The sequence below is a fragment of the Felis catus genome, chromosome B2 (assembly GCF_018350175.1).
Source record: "Felis catus isolate Fca126 chromosome B2, F.catus_Fca126_mat1.0, whole genome shotgun sequence".
NCBI lineage: Eukaryota > Metazoa > Chordata > Mammalia > Carnivora > Felidae > Felis > Felis catus.
Window position 1 is genome coordinate 131,555,465 of NC_058372.1, and position 15,166 is coordinate 131,570,630.

The window sequence follows — 15,166 nt, forward strand, 5'->3', positions numbered from 1 at the left end:
AAAGAATACCTACATTTTGCGTCAGTTTTATATTTGTGGTGAGTTGGCAGCAACTAATTTTAAAATTAACTAGCAACTAATTGGACCACTATCTCCATTCCTGGTTCATCAAATCTCCACTGTGCCTTCACATTATAATGTAATTAGCCTGTGTGTGTGCATGTGTGCATAGGTGTACGTGTGTGTGTGCGTGCGCACACGCACCCATACCCACAATGTGTTTCCACAGTTTTTGTCTGAGAATTCTAGAAACAAAGAACGTTCACAAGTAACTACACTCTAAGTAATTTTAGAATGACCTTTCTAAGATAAACCTAACCATGTCATATCCCTGCTCAAAATCTGCGTAATTTCTCACCACCTTAAAAATAAAATCCAAAACCGTTAACAAGGATGTTCAGAGGTGCCTGGGTGGCTCAGAAGGTTAAGTGTCAGACTCCCGATTTTGGCTTAGGTCATGGTCTCCCGGTTTGTGAGATCAAGCTCCCTGTCGGGCTCTGCGCTGACAGAGCAGAGCCTGCTTGGGATTCTCTCTCCCTCTCTCTCTGCCCCTCCCGCCCCCCAAAATAAATGAATAATCTTAAAAAGAAAAAGGATGTTCAGGTTCTTCAACATCTCACAGGCTTGTCTTAAGCGTTACCTTGCACACTTGAAGCAAACTGAAAGCCTTGCTGCTTGATTGCTTTGTCCCCTCTTAAACTGGTTCTTCTTCCATCTCTCTTTTTACTGTGCAGCTTCAATGCATCCTATGACTCTCGTCTTAGATGTTACTTCCTCTTGGGCAAAACCTCCCTTGACATGTCCCTTTTCTTTCTCTATTCTTCTGTAGCCCGTCTTCCTTTCCTTTCACCGCTGCGACTCTCTGTGGCGATTGTGTATTCAGTGGCTAGTCTTCCCTGCCCCTGTGATTGTCTGGAGAGCAGGGGCCGCACCTGTACCGTTTATCAATGTATCTGCAGCCGTAAGCAAAATGCCTAACTCGCACAAGATTCTTAGTGCATAAATGTCGAATGAATAAAGCCAGTCTGAGTTCTTATTGAAAAAGCTGCCATTGCCGCCATAAAATTTCTCACAATTGACATCACATGATTTAAACTGAACTACATGACGTTTCTTCAACCTTTATAAGTATGGTTAGCATTGTATTTATGGAATTTTGTGCTTGTTTACATATGTTTCTGAAAATATTTTTATTATCCTTTCTAATTTTCTTGGTTATATGCTAGTCTCTGGAATACATATATATTTTTAAATATTTGTTTATTTTTGAGAAAGAAAGCAGGGGAGGGGCAGAGAGAGAAGGAGGCAGAGAATTTGAAGCAGGCTCCACCCTGTCAACACAGAGCCCAATGCAGGGCTCGAACTCATGTGCAGGGAGATCATGACCTGAGCTGAAATCAAGAGTCAGATATTTAACTGACTGAGCCACCCAGGCGCCCCTCTGGAATATTTTTAAAGAATTATAGCTTTATTATTAGGTACATGCAATTACTTGTACTCCACACAAATCAAATCGCTTTACTCCCTAGACTGTAATTATTTTAATTGAATGTAAATATGTTTTTATAAAATGTTTTTAAACAATTTTTAAATGAATACAATCGTATTTCTGGTTTGTTTACTATCAATTTTCTTATTAAATGATTTTAACTTGTATAACGCAAAGGTGGCACTCATACATCTCCTGCCCAGCTATGATTGCTAGAATTAGAAATGATACCTTTCTGTTGTTTCCATCAGAATTTATTCAGTGGAATAAATATTATTCTTCGGGTTGGGACTGGGGAATTTCACAGGGACTAGAACAATGATTCTGGGTAAGAGAACAGGCTTGTGAAAGAGCTGCTGTGTAAAAACATTGAGGGGGATAAGGAACAAGGATTCTTGTATTTTGTAGCTTTCTGTTAAATGGTTGCCCTGTTTGTCCACATAATGCAGTTTTATTTCCAGAGCCCAGACAGGAAAAGGAGCTCATCACCAGGAAGCAGATGGGGCAGCAGAAGCTGCTGGAGGCTGTGAATATGCCTCGTAGAGTTCAGCATGCAGCACAGTGGGAGTCACTGCAGACACCTGGGCTGAGCAGGTGCCTGCAGGTCATTTCTGGTCACAGAGTCCACACTACCACCGCCACTGTCAACAACAACAAGAGTAAACCCCCAAACCAGGTTGAAGGAGAGCTGCTGCCTCCCTGTTTTCCAGTGTGCTTCACGGAGAATCCACCAAAACAATATCATTGTAAAAAAATCCCAACACAACTAAGCAGCAAAAATTCTTGAAAATTCTCTGTGGATACTATTTGGCAAGTAGACAAGGTGATTTAAGTACATAAAAAAAAAAAAAAAAAAAAAAAAAAAAACAGGTGCTTTAAGGATGTTTTTCAGCAACTTTTTGTTAGCATTCCCTAACCTTATCTGTGATAGATTTAATATCTCCTACAAACCTCTAACAATTAACATTTCAAAAGTATTCACCAACTAATCCTAGCTGAATACTTTTTTCGGTCACATCCTGGTTCTCCGTGATTTCATGATTTCTTGGATTTGACCCCAACTCTAATTTTGGAATGAGGTCATCTATAGTGAGGGGGAAGGACTTTAGCCAACGGCAAGGGGGATCTAAGGCTCTACCCCACTAAAACATACGACTTCAAATTGTGTATATTCATAGACAATGATTTACTCCCATGATGTGCTCCTCTGTGTTGGAGGGCAAAAGGACAGGAGGTCACACTTTCTCTGCTTTTAGCACTGACACATGATACTTGCTTTTATAAACTGGGGATGATTTTTTTAAAAAAAGAAATACAAATAAACAGCATAGAAGGTTCATTTCATACACTTAAAAAAATTGTGGGTTTCTTGTTCAGACTATATCTACACACACAGAAAAGTCTCACATAATATGGAATCCTGGGGAGTAACACACCTCAAGCTTAAATTTTATGTTAAAAGTAACTTTTTTCTTTATAAGTCATTTTGATTTTTTTTTAAATTTTTTTTTCATGTCATTTTGATTTTAAATATATAGTCATAAGCAGAATTTCTTGAAAGTCTGGTGGATTTTATTTTTACCCTTGACCCCATAGTTCAGGTCTTCAAATTGCTATACACGTAGTTATGATATAATATGAATAAATTGAAATAATTAAATTAGTTCAAAGTTTTCTAAGCAAACTGAGCATATAGAAAAATAGATGAGTCTATCTTCTTTTTTAATATCAGTTTGACTGACCATCATATCCAGTGATGGTGAGTAAAGCCAGACTTGTTAGAAAGACTCAGGTCATTCACCACCAGGGAGCAGAGCTCAATGGCCTTATTATGTAATAGGCTTACAACACTTTGAGGACTTCCTGCAGTCCTAAGGCTAACAGCTTCTAAACTGGGATTTATGCCCATACTTCCTGCCACACTTTCCTCTATGCTCCAGCCATACAGACTCTCCAAATTCTTTGAATGGCCATGCTCTTTCCTGTGTATTAGATAACCTACCAGGAACCTTCTATACCAATTCCTCTCCATCTTTTCATCTAATGTCCACACATCCTTTGGGTCTCAGCTCAGACATAACTTTCTTAGTCATCCTTAATCACTTTCTCCCCACCCACACTTACATACCTATGTACACACTTGACTGAGTTAAATCCCCAAACTCTTCTCCTCATAGTACTGGTTGCTTTTCCTTCCTTACCTTTATAGTGTTTGTAATTCTTGTTTAATGTTTGTTTCCCCCACAAGTCTGTAACACTAGGGGCAGAGGATAGTGTGTCTTATTCTCAATTGAATCTTGAGCATAGGAGAGCGTCTAGGTAAATGCAGAAGGAAGGAAGGAAGAGAGGGAGGAAGGGAGGAAATGAGAGATGGAGGGGAAAGGGAAAGGAAAGATCTGTTCAAAATTGTAAAATATCTATCCTAATGGATTTAGAAAAAGCATGTAGACATTCTCTGGTCTGGCTGGTTAGACTACACTATACTTCAAGGTCTCTTTAGCTCTGGATCGTGTTAAGTCAGCTATACCTTCTACAACCCTTGGTCTATTGAAAATACAGCTCCTGTGTGGTTCACTGGGAAGATTCTGAAATAGAACTGCACCAGTGAACTCAGCTTAGTGGAGGACACATTTATCCCAACTGATCTCAGGTAACAAGGGGTAAGCGATGGTCAGTCTTTTATATTTGGCCCGGATCCCTGCTCTGTGAGAAGCAAGTGATAAAACACTTTCTCTGTCAGAGACCGAACAGTAAGTTATGTTCCAGAAACTGCAGGGAGCGACTCCGTGGGTGTAAATAAATCCACCTCTTGACCAAGGGAGAAAATTAACATTCTCTTTAGTTTGACTCAGCTTTAGACAAATTTCTTCCTGACTATGGGCCCCTTGACTTCCCTTTCCTTTGAGCATTTAATTTAAAAAATGCTGTTAGGAACACCTGGGTGGCTCAGTCAGTTGAACATCGAGCTCTTGATTTCAGCTCAGGTCATGATCCCAGGGTCATGGGATGGAGCCCCGTGTCTTGGGCTCTGCACTGAGCATGGAGTCTGCTCAGGATTCTCTCTCTCTCTCTTTCTTTCTCTCTCTCTCTCTCTCCCTCCCTGCCCATGCATGTGTTCTCTCTCTCCCTCTCTAAAGAAAAAATAAAACAAATAAAAATCAGCATTATAAATTCTTTGTCTCTTGGAGGTGTACATTTTCTCCTACACTCTTGCCAGTTTTACAGCAGAGAAATTTCTTTCTCAGGTACCTGGAAGTCATCCTTTGAAATGTAATCATCACAAGTGATAGCAGACCTCTGTTTCCCAGTTTCTGTGGAAAGGTGGAAACCTAACTTAGATAAACGACAATTATAAAACACAGATGGCTAATCACATTGACCAAGCACCTCTCAATGTCCTCCAGCACTTGCTCACTAGCTTCTCCCAGCACTTAAATCTCCCCAACTTTTGTTTCAGCAGAGGGGAGTTCAGTGTCTTTGGCATATTGGAATATACTTGAATAAAGTCTTGTTTGCCTGTTTAACTCTATCCAGTGTAATTTTTTTTGACACCTGCTTGGGAAGGAATCAGAGCCACTCTCATGAGGTTTGGCCTGGTTCACGTGCATACTTGAATTAAATTGGAGCTACATCACTCATAACCAATGTGAATGTTCTAGAAGGTGATCAAATTAAAATAAAATTTGAACCCACTGGATAAAACATCAGTTAACTTCCATTTAGTGAGCAGGAGGATTAGTTTCATTTTGGGGAGTGGGATTGTTTTCTTTGAATGCTGCTGTTTTGAAAAAACATTGAAGAGGAAGCATCTGATCACTTCTAGGCAATGTAAGTTTGAACAACGTCCAGGAGCCAAATCTGTGGTTGTCATGTTTCTGAGCTAAATCAATTTTCTGCCCTATAAATGCAGCTCATATAATGGTCTTGGTTGAAACCTTGAAAGCTTGCTGAGCTCTTACTGTGAAGGCCCTGAGTGCCTGGGTTTCATTTTATTCTGATTTGGACAGCAATTGATGGTTTTGTGCCTAAAGAGCACTGGGTTGGGAGCCAGACTGCCTGGATCCATATCCTGGCTCCACTGGGACTTCAGTTAGTTGCTGAACGTCTTCTGACTCAGTAAATGTGAATAGTAGAGAATCTGAAGACTAGTAAGTGCTCAATAAATGTTAGTTCTTGCCATTGCTACTATTATCATCATCATCACTTTCACTACTGTGAAAAACAAACAAGACTTTATTATTTCAGAATTTACTACTCTCCACCAAAAAAAAAAAAAAAGCCATTGATGGGTAGCAATTCTGGCTTAAAATAGACTGTCAGCCTTGCTGAATTGCCTCACTCACGTGTAACGCTGAGCTCTATTTGTGAGACCTTTGTCTTTCTCTCTCCCTACCCCAATCCCTGAATTTTTTTAGTGATGGATGGGCAGACAGAGATGAAGTCATTGAAGGTTATGAGGTGGAAGCCAACGGGGGAATCACAATAAAGCTGCAATCTCCAGAGGTCAGGTCATTTGATGATTATTTCCTGAAGCTGAGGCTGGACACTAATACGAGGAATCCCTGGTTCCCTGAGTTCTGGCAACATCGGTTCCAGTGCCGCCTACCAGGACACATTCTGGAAAATCCCAACTTTAAAAGAATCTGCACAGGTAATACGTGTTCACAAAATACTGACTCAGAAGTTACAACTCTATCTCCATTGCAACTTGTTGAATGAGAGTAGAAGGTGTCAAGGCTGGAGTTCCAAAGACTAACTTACCATCTTAATTTATAAAATAGCTAGAATGAGGAGAGTGTGTGCATTGCCCTGAGGATTCATGTTTCTATGTTCTGGAAAGGCAACTTTGGTCTCTGGTGGAGCAGGTTGTAAGAAGAGATAATGTAGGTCAAGGAAAAGCAAACTGAGAATTCAGGTACCTACTATTCAAGCCAGAGGGAAGAGGTTTTATTGCAAGCATGTTTAGGAAATGTTAACCACAGACATAAGTAAGCAGCACTGGTTTGACCCCTTTTTCTTCTTTATGACTCGCTTCAATATACAGGTCTGGAGAAGGTGAGATAATGACATCCAGGGCCACACCACGAACATATATGTATGTGTATGTGGACGTAGGTGGCCAGAAACTCTGCACTCTCATTTGCAAATAGGAGTGACATTTCCCAGTGGGACAGATAATTCCCATGCACTGCTCACTGAAGGCATGCCAGAAAAGGGCAGCATATTGTTTCAGGTCTTCAGGGCTTGGTGAACTCCACTGGATGTCCTTTTCTGCCCTCCCCCCTACCCGCACCCCCCCACCCCAGGAACTACTGTACTTAACATGACTAACTTACCATACTTCTTAACAGATTTCTTAACACAGTAATTTCCATGAGTGCTATCATTACTGCATAGAGACATTGATGTCCCCTGTCTTTTTTCAGTATTGCTTAATGTGGCAAAAATAGATCACCTTTGGTATACCACAGTGCCATTCAAAGCCAGTTGTCTATACTGGGTTGACAGCACAGCATGATGGACAGGCATTAAAGGTGGTATTGCCAGGACTGAGATGGGAAAGACTACAGGAAAAGCGAGAAGGATCAGGAACTAGATTTTGGATGGGTTAAGTTTGAGATGGCTATTAGTGGATTGCAACTATATATGTCACTTGGTCATTGTGTTCTATTAGTAAAATTTAGATTAGTACTTGCATGTCTTTACATAAGGATTTCCAGGAAAGTATCTTGTGACCTAAGCTTTCAAAACAAAAGTTAGAATTCTGCAGTCATGTACGTTTTAAAAACCATTTTGGGTTTTCAATTGTCATAGTGCATGCAAATGTCAAGGTTAAAGTTTGAACTTGGTTAATGTTCATACTAGAAAATTTAAAACTTTCACATTCATGAACTGTTCTTATATTTTGCTTCGCTCAGAGCTATTTTTAAGACCTTCTTATGTGATTACAACCTTTTATAAACATGTTTATGTTTGCATTTCATTCTGGAGTCAAGCTTAGGAAATATTTCCCTTTGTTCTTAGTTCTAAGAAAGATCAAAGGCTTATTTAACTTTTCTATTTGGAACTAATTCATGAACTTTATTGATCGTTTCTGCTACGGGAATCCTAGAATTTTATCGTTAATTTTTCTTTAGCAGTGTTTATGTTATCTGTGTGTGTATACATTCATGTATATTTACTTTGCTCTTCAGTTTTAATGTCTGCATTTCTATGAAATTGGCTTCAATGTTATTGATGAACAACTAAACTTTTACTTCATGTATCATTCTTATCTAGTTGAGATCCTTGAATAGCAAGTGAATTGCATAGTCTTCTAATGAATATGCAGACACATTTATGAAAATTAATGTGCAGAAGTGAAATGAACCCTTCCATTCTATTGATAGCTACTCTTTCTATCACTTATTTTTACCTCTTCTAATTGGGTCATTTCAATGTTTTGGAAAGTTTTGATATTGCAGTTCATTTCCATAGAAACCTTTATTGAGCTTAATCTCAGATGTCACTATTTAAATAAAGAGTTTACATGCACTAGATTTTCAGTTTGAATATTAAGGGTCCTGAGCCCAGGCTGAATAATTTGCAAATCACTGTGGCTAATTAAAAAGTACTTCATGCACAGTCTACATCACTGCTTAATTAGTTGCGAATATCAAGGGATTGGAGAAAGTGTTGGAAAGGTACTAACCAAAACATCAAAGCCTGACTTCTAAAAAAATTAATCATTGTGAGGACAGTGGAGAGAATAGGTATAAAGCAAATCAAAGTCACTCTCTTCCAGTAAATGTCTTAACTGTTTATAGCATTTTTTGCAGTGGCATAGGGCTTTATCCTTCCTGATGAGAATTGTGAAAATGATTCCATGGAAACTGCGAGAGCATTTGGAAGCATAACCAACTGGAGCCAACACTGGTTCTGTTAATAATCTGCCACAAAACTTGAAGGACCTCATTTAATCTCTGAGTCAATTTTTGCAACTATAGCATGATAACACTTTCTAATTTACACAGGTGTGAGAATCAAATGAAGTAACACAAGTGAGATACTTCGCAAATCCTTACATAAGTGTAAAGTGTCGTTGTTAATATCGTGTCTTACAAGAAGGAAAATAAGATGTAGCGTGGATTACCTTGTTAAATATTATAGTTTTTGAAATTACAAATTTAGCATAACTATATTCCAAGATGTGGCAACTAGAAAAACAAGCACAGAAACCTTAATCAACCACCCTTATACGGTGCCAAAATGGATATTTTATTTTTCTCCTATCTAGGCTTTCACAATTTTTTTCTGATTATCAAAGTAATATGCAGTACTGAGTTTATCATATACAAATTGGAAATACAGAAAAACGTAAGAAAGATGAAAAGCATCAATAATTTTCTTTTATATAACTACTATTAATTACTATTAATTTTTTGATGTATTTCTAGCAAATATACTGTTAAATTTTTGGTATATTTTTATCCACATATACTTATAAATCATATAGCTAATATTATTTTTATATTGCTTTTAGAATGAATACTGCCTTTTCTTTACATTTATGAATTTGTCACTGATTTCTTTCACTCATTTTTTTTCCATTTTTTAAAATTTTATTTTAGAGAGAGAGAGAGAGGGTTCAAGCAGGGGAGAGGGGCAGAGGGAGAAAGAGAGAGAATCCCAGGCAGGCTCCATACTCAGTGCAAAGCCCAGCACATGGGTTCAATCTCACAACCCTGGGATCATGACCTTACCTGAAATCAAGAGTTGGGTGCTCAACCGACTGAGCCACACAGGAGCCCCAATTTCTTTTATTCTTAATTGCTATATAACATTCTGCAGACATATAAACTCTAATTTATTTGACCATCTCATTCTTCTGACACATCTAGGCTGTTTTCAGTTCTTTATGAGTTAAAAAAGCTGCAGAGAGGTATTAAAAAATTCTTCTCCCTAGTCCTCACCTTATTCTTTTCTCATTTTGGATAATTTTCTTAAAGTGTATTTCCAGAAGTTGAATTACTCAAATGATATGAATACTTCTAAGAAAATAAGAGGTTCCAAAAGGCAACTCCTACCAGCACCACTTGCAATTCTATGGACTTTTTTCATTTTCTTTTGCATTGTTATAATCATAGTGTGCCTATAATACTGTATCTTTTTTTCAGTTAAGATTCTACTTTACTTTTGATGTTGTTGCATAATCTTTATAATGACCATTTTAATAGCTCCATAATATTCTACCCAATGAAAATATTATAATTACTTAGTCATTCTTATATTACTGGAGGTTTAGGTTGCTTCCAATTGTTTTTCTTAACAAAACAAAACAAAACAAAACAAAACAAAACAAAACAAAACAAACCAGTGAATATGGTACAGAGTTTTCATGATTGTTGTTACTACTTTTGGATTGTTCCCTCACTATAGCTTCCTAAATATATAATTATATTTAGAATATGACAATATTTGGGTTCCTTAAGTACATGTCTTACCATTGTCTTGCAATATGGCAATATCAAGATTTGCTGTGGTTAGCAGTATATCAACTGAATGAGTTCACTTTGTCCTCACTGACCTTTTTCACAATCCAATGAATTTATGGCCATAATTTTTTACTTTCTGTCCTTATTCTTTATAGCAACTGGGAACAGGAGGACATAACGCTTTTTAAAGCTAGTATATCTTTCCTTGTAGTTGGCTATTATTGAAAACATAATGAAAGTATTTGGATGGTATCTGTAATACTCATCAACAGTTCAGGACTATTAATACAGTGATAGATAGTCTGATGTGACAAAATTTCAAGACTTCCAAGCATGAGTACTCTTTTTTTTTAATTGAGATATAATTGACATATAACATTAGTTTCTAGTGTACAACACAATATTTGTTATTTGTATATGTAGTAAAACCATTACTCTAGTATCCTTTATCATCCATTATCACTATATATATCACATTTTCTTTATCCATTCATCCATTGAAGGATACTTAGATTGCTTCCATGTCTTGGCTATCATAAATAGCTTCAATGAACATAGGGGTGAATACATTTTTTCAAGATAGTGTGTTTGTTTCCTTGAGATAAACACCCAGAAGTGGAATTGATGCATCATATGATAGTTGTATTAACTTTCTGAGCAACCTCCAGACTGTTTTCCAGAGTGGCTGCACCAATTTCCATTCCCACAAACAGTACATAAGGGTCCCCTTTACTTCACATCCTCAGCAGCATTTGTTATTCTTTGTCTTTTTGATAATAGCCATTCTAACAGGTGTAAAGTGATATCTCATTGTAGTTTTGATTTGTATATCCCTGATGGTTATAGATGTTGAGCACCTTTTCATGTACCTATTGTCCATCTGTATGTCTTCTTTCAAAAAATGTCTGTTCAGATCCCCTGCCCCTTTTTTCATCATTTTTTTTTGCTATTGAGTTGTATGAGTTCTTTATTCATTTTAGATATTAACCTCTTATCAGATATGAAACTTGCAAATATTTTCTCTTTTTCAGAGATTGGCTTTTCATTATGTTAATTGTTTCCTTTGCTGTACAAAAGCTTTTTGGTTTGATGTAGTCCCACTTATTTATGTTTGCTTTTGGTATCAAAATCCAAAATATCATTATTACCAAGACCTTCTTTTAGCAGTTTTATGGTTTTGGGTCTTATGTTCAAGTCTCTCAAGTTTTTTCTGTGTGCATTTATAGTGTAAGATCATAGTCCAATTTAATTCTTTTACATGTGGCTGTCCAGCTTTGCCAACACCATTTATTGAAGAGACTAATATTTCCCCAAACTGTGGGTACTCTTCTCCCAGCTTGGAGACTGTCACTCACAATTTTTAGATTGGTACTAATTTTTATAACATATTTGCCTGATGAGTAGGTTTCAGTGGAACTTCCATTTTGAATCAACTTACCGTGTGAAGTGGGATAAGATGGGTCTAATATAATTTGACCCAGATTGAGACAGTTTCTTATTTACTACAGCCTATAAGTAATAACTTATAGGGTAATAAGTTCTAGGGTAATAACTTCTCTATACTTTCGGAAGTTTGACTCCAATGCCAGTATGCACTCTTGAAGAATATCATTTGCCTTTACCCAAGAAATTGGTATATTAATTAGATTTTGTGGAATGCTTCACAATTTTCCACCCCTCCCTGTATCCATGCTCTTTGAAATCCGACTTTGCAGCTTCTCCCATTATGAAGTAGAATTTTGTTCCCTGCCTTTTGAATTTTGGTTGAATTTATAGCTTATTCTAAGTCTAGGTTTTAAGAGGCTTGACCTACTATTGTTCTCTTTCTTGGGATCTTCCCTCAGCTATATATATATATATATATATATATATATATATATATATATGCCTTCTAGAATATGAGAGAGAACTTAAAGCAAAAACAGGATGATCTCTTAGTTGAGGTCATACTGGCTAAACTAGTCTCCAGCCAATACACTCACTGACTGTTGACATATAAGTGAGCCCAACCGAGATGAGTCATGTCCAACCCAGAGCAACAGAACTTCCTACTGACCCCCAGATTCATGAACTAAATAAATACCTGTTGTTTTAAGCCACTAAGGCTTGGGGTGGTTTGTTATGCAGCATTATTGTGGCAATAGACAATAGAGCAATAGCTGATTTAATTTAGGGAACATAATTTCTCAACCCAATGCAGAATTCTAAATCTTATCCCCCTTCAGGAGGAATGATACAATATCGTACCCTATATCTGGTGAACGAAAGCAAACATTTTTATAAATTCTTCAGTGAAGAAGATTTAAAGCCTCCTGATCCAAGGCAGTAAGACTATTCTACTTCAAAATTCTGGAAGTGCTAACAAATGGGGCACAGTTATAGCTGAGACAAACCAATAGCTTCAAAACCTAAAAGTCATAGGTTCTCACACAGTGCTGGTAGAAATTGCTTAATGGAAATATGTTACAAATCTTTAGATGTTGTCTTCGATACAGCAGTTTGGGGTGCTATAACAAATTAGCATAGACTTGGTGGCTTAAACAACAAATATTTATTTCTTACAGCTCTGGAGGCTAGAAAGTCTAAACTCAGGGACCTGCATGATAGGGTTCTAGTGAAAAGCCTTCTTCCTGGTTTCCTTACATGATGGAGAGAGAAAAGAAGCAAGCTCTTCTCCTATAAGAGCACTAATCCCATCCTGAGATTCTGAGGTCTCTACCCTCAAGACCTAATTACCTCCTTAAATCATATCTCCAAATATCATCACAATGGGGATCAGAGTTTAAAGATAAAAATTTGGAGGGGACACAAACATTCAGTCTATAGCAGATGTGTTTTGTATCTTTTGGTTGAAAGAATAAACATGAACTGACCTTCTGGGCATTACACTTTCTCAGAAAACCTCATTAGTTATCACACATAGATGAAGCTCTGAAAATAATATCATACTATAAGCACAGTCTTGGTCTGCTTATCTCCGAATACTTTTGACCTGTCCTGTCAACTGTAGTACCTACTCACCAAGTGTAATTGTTTATATTTAAATTTAAATTAGGAGTGACTGGGTGGCTCAGATCGTTGAGTGTTACACTCTTGGTTTCTACTCAGGTCATGTTCTCGCAGGTCATGTTCTCGCAGTTCCTGGGATCAAGCCCCGCGTTGGGCTCTGTGCTGGCAGAGTGGAGCCTGCTTGGGATTCTCTCTCTCTCTCTCTCTCTCTCTCTCTCTCTGTCTCTCTCTTTCGGCCCTTCCCTGCTCATGCTTTCTCTCTCAAAATTAATAAGTAAATATTTAAAAAAATAGAAGTTGACATTAAGATAAAATGAAATACTCATTTTCTCAGTTTTACTAGTCACATTTTGTGTATCAACACCTGCATGTGGCTAGTGACTACATCTTGCATACCACAGATACACAAAGAAATTCCATTATAACAGAGAGTACTATTGAACAGTGTTGCATTCTATTTTCTAACCCCATAAATACAAGTTTGGTTGTTTCTATGGTTATTTGGATCTTATTCACAAGCTAGTGCTTGCAGTATGATCAACTTGCTGAATATCCCAACTACAACAGCTGAAAAATGTTATAAGCCAAGACTTCCATTTTTCTTAGTGATTCCCGCAGATCCTCCAACCCAAATAGGGCATTCTGGTTCCTACAAAGAGCAAGTGTGTCTTCATTCACCTATTAAAATTCAATATAGTTCCTCCTTGCATGTCATTTTAATAATTGAATAGATTTATAGAAACATGTACATGTTCTATCATTCAAAGACATGAAGATGTAGGGACATCCTTTTAGTTTATACACATCTTGATTCTGTTCCCAAAGGACTTGAATAATTTTTAGCATCAAGAAGATGTAGACTTCAGGTAGAAAAATGGATTTTTTTTGAGGTCTCCAACACTTATTGAAGCAGTGACCTATTACTGTTTTACATTTTAATAGAAAAATTTAATTTACAATTATGCAATGTTGGATATGCTACCGAACCTTTCGCTATGTAAACTAGTTACTTATAGATTGGCCTAAGGTTTATGTACCTGTTATTAATAAATTTGGTTTTGTTTACTAATAAATCAATTAGATTAATTTCTCCCTATTAAACAATTTTTATATTTCCAAAATTGAATGCTCCCTCTTATGGTCAAGCCTAACTTCTGAATGAATTTGAGAATGAGTGTTTTTAATGATTAAAATATAGACCATTCTTTTTTTTTTTCATTTTTTTTAATGTTTATTTATTTTTGAGAGAGAGAGAGAGAGCAAGAGTAGGGAGGGGCAGAGAGATAGGGAGACACAGAATCCAAAGCAGGCTCTAGGCTCTGAGCTGTCAGCACAGAGCCCAATGCAGGGCTCAAACTCATGAATGTGAGATCATAACCTGAGCTGAAGTCAGACTCTTAACTGACTGAGCCACCAAGGCACCCCAAAATCTATGGCCATTCTTTTTTTTTTTTTCTCAACGTTTTATTTATTTTTGGGACAGAGAGACAGAGCATGAACGGGGGTGGGGCAGAGAGAGAGGGAGACACATAATCGGAAACAGGCTCCAGGCTCTGAGCCATCAGCCCAGAGCCCGACGCGGGGCTCGAACTCACGGACCGCGAGATCGTGACCTGGCTGAAGTCGGAGCTTAACCGACTGCGCCACCCAGGCGCCCCTATGGCCATTCTTAATAAAGAGTTCACCTTGGCATAAAAGAGTAGTATGTATTTAGATATTCCCAAATGGCTACATATGGGTTTTCTATATCCTATAAGTTGTACTGCTTCTCACCAGGAGAATAGTTTTGCATTTCTTGTCTTGTGCACATTTTCCGCTAAGAAAACTCACATGAAGTAAAGTCATAATTTCAGCTATCATAAGAGGTTATAGTCTTTTCATGATGGGTAAACCAAACATACTTGGAGAATGGCCCGTTTACTTTTTCCCCTTATTTGTATATTTTTGCTGAGGTATAATTAACATATAGCAAACTGCACTTATTTAAAATGAACAGTTTGACAAATTTTGACATGTGTATATGCCAATGAAGTCACCACCATAATCAAAACAATGAATATATCACTCCTCAAATTCCTTTGTGTCTCACTGAAAATTCCTCCTTCCAGCCACTCCCAACCCTCTCCTCCCTCCTATTCACAGGCAATTTTCTCTCACTCTAGTTCATTTGCAATTTCTACTCTTTCATATGAAT

General features: G+C 37.4%; 1 protein-coding gene across 3 annotated transcripts in view; it reads left to right on the forward strand.

Annotated features, from left to right (window-relative positions):
• The window catches only part of GRM1 (glutamate metabotropic receptor 1), a 462,337-nt gene that overhangs the window by 345,535 nt on the left and 101,636 nt on the right, over positions 1-15,166 (forward strand). For all 3 annotated transcript variants that reach the window (XM_019831358.3, XM_045058172.1, XM_003986626.5), the window contains one exon: positions 5,905-6,140. In XM_019831358.3, coding sequence (XP_019686917.1) covers positions 5,905-6,140 — 236 coding nt within the window. The remainder of the gene's footprint in view (positions 1-5,904; positions 6,141-15,166) is intronic.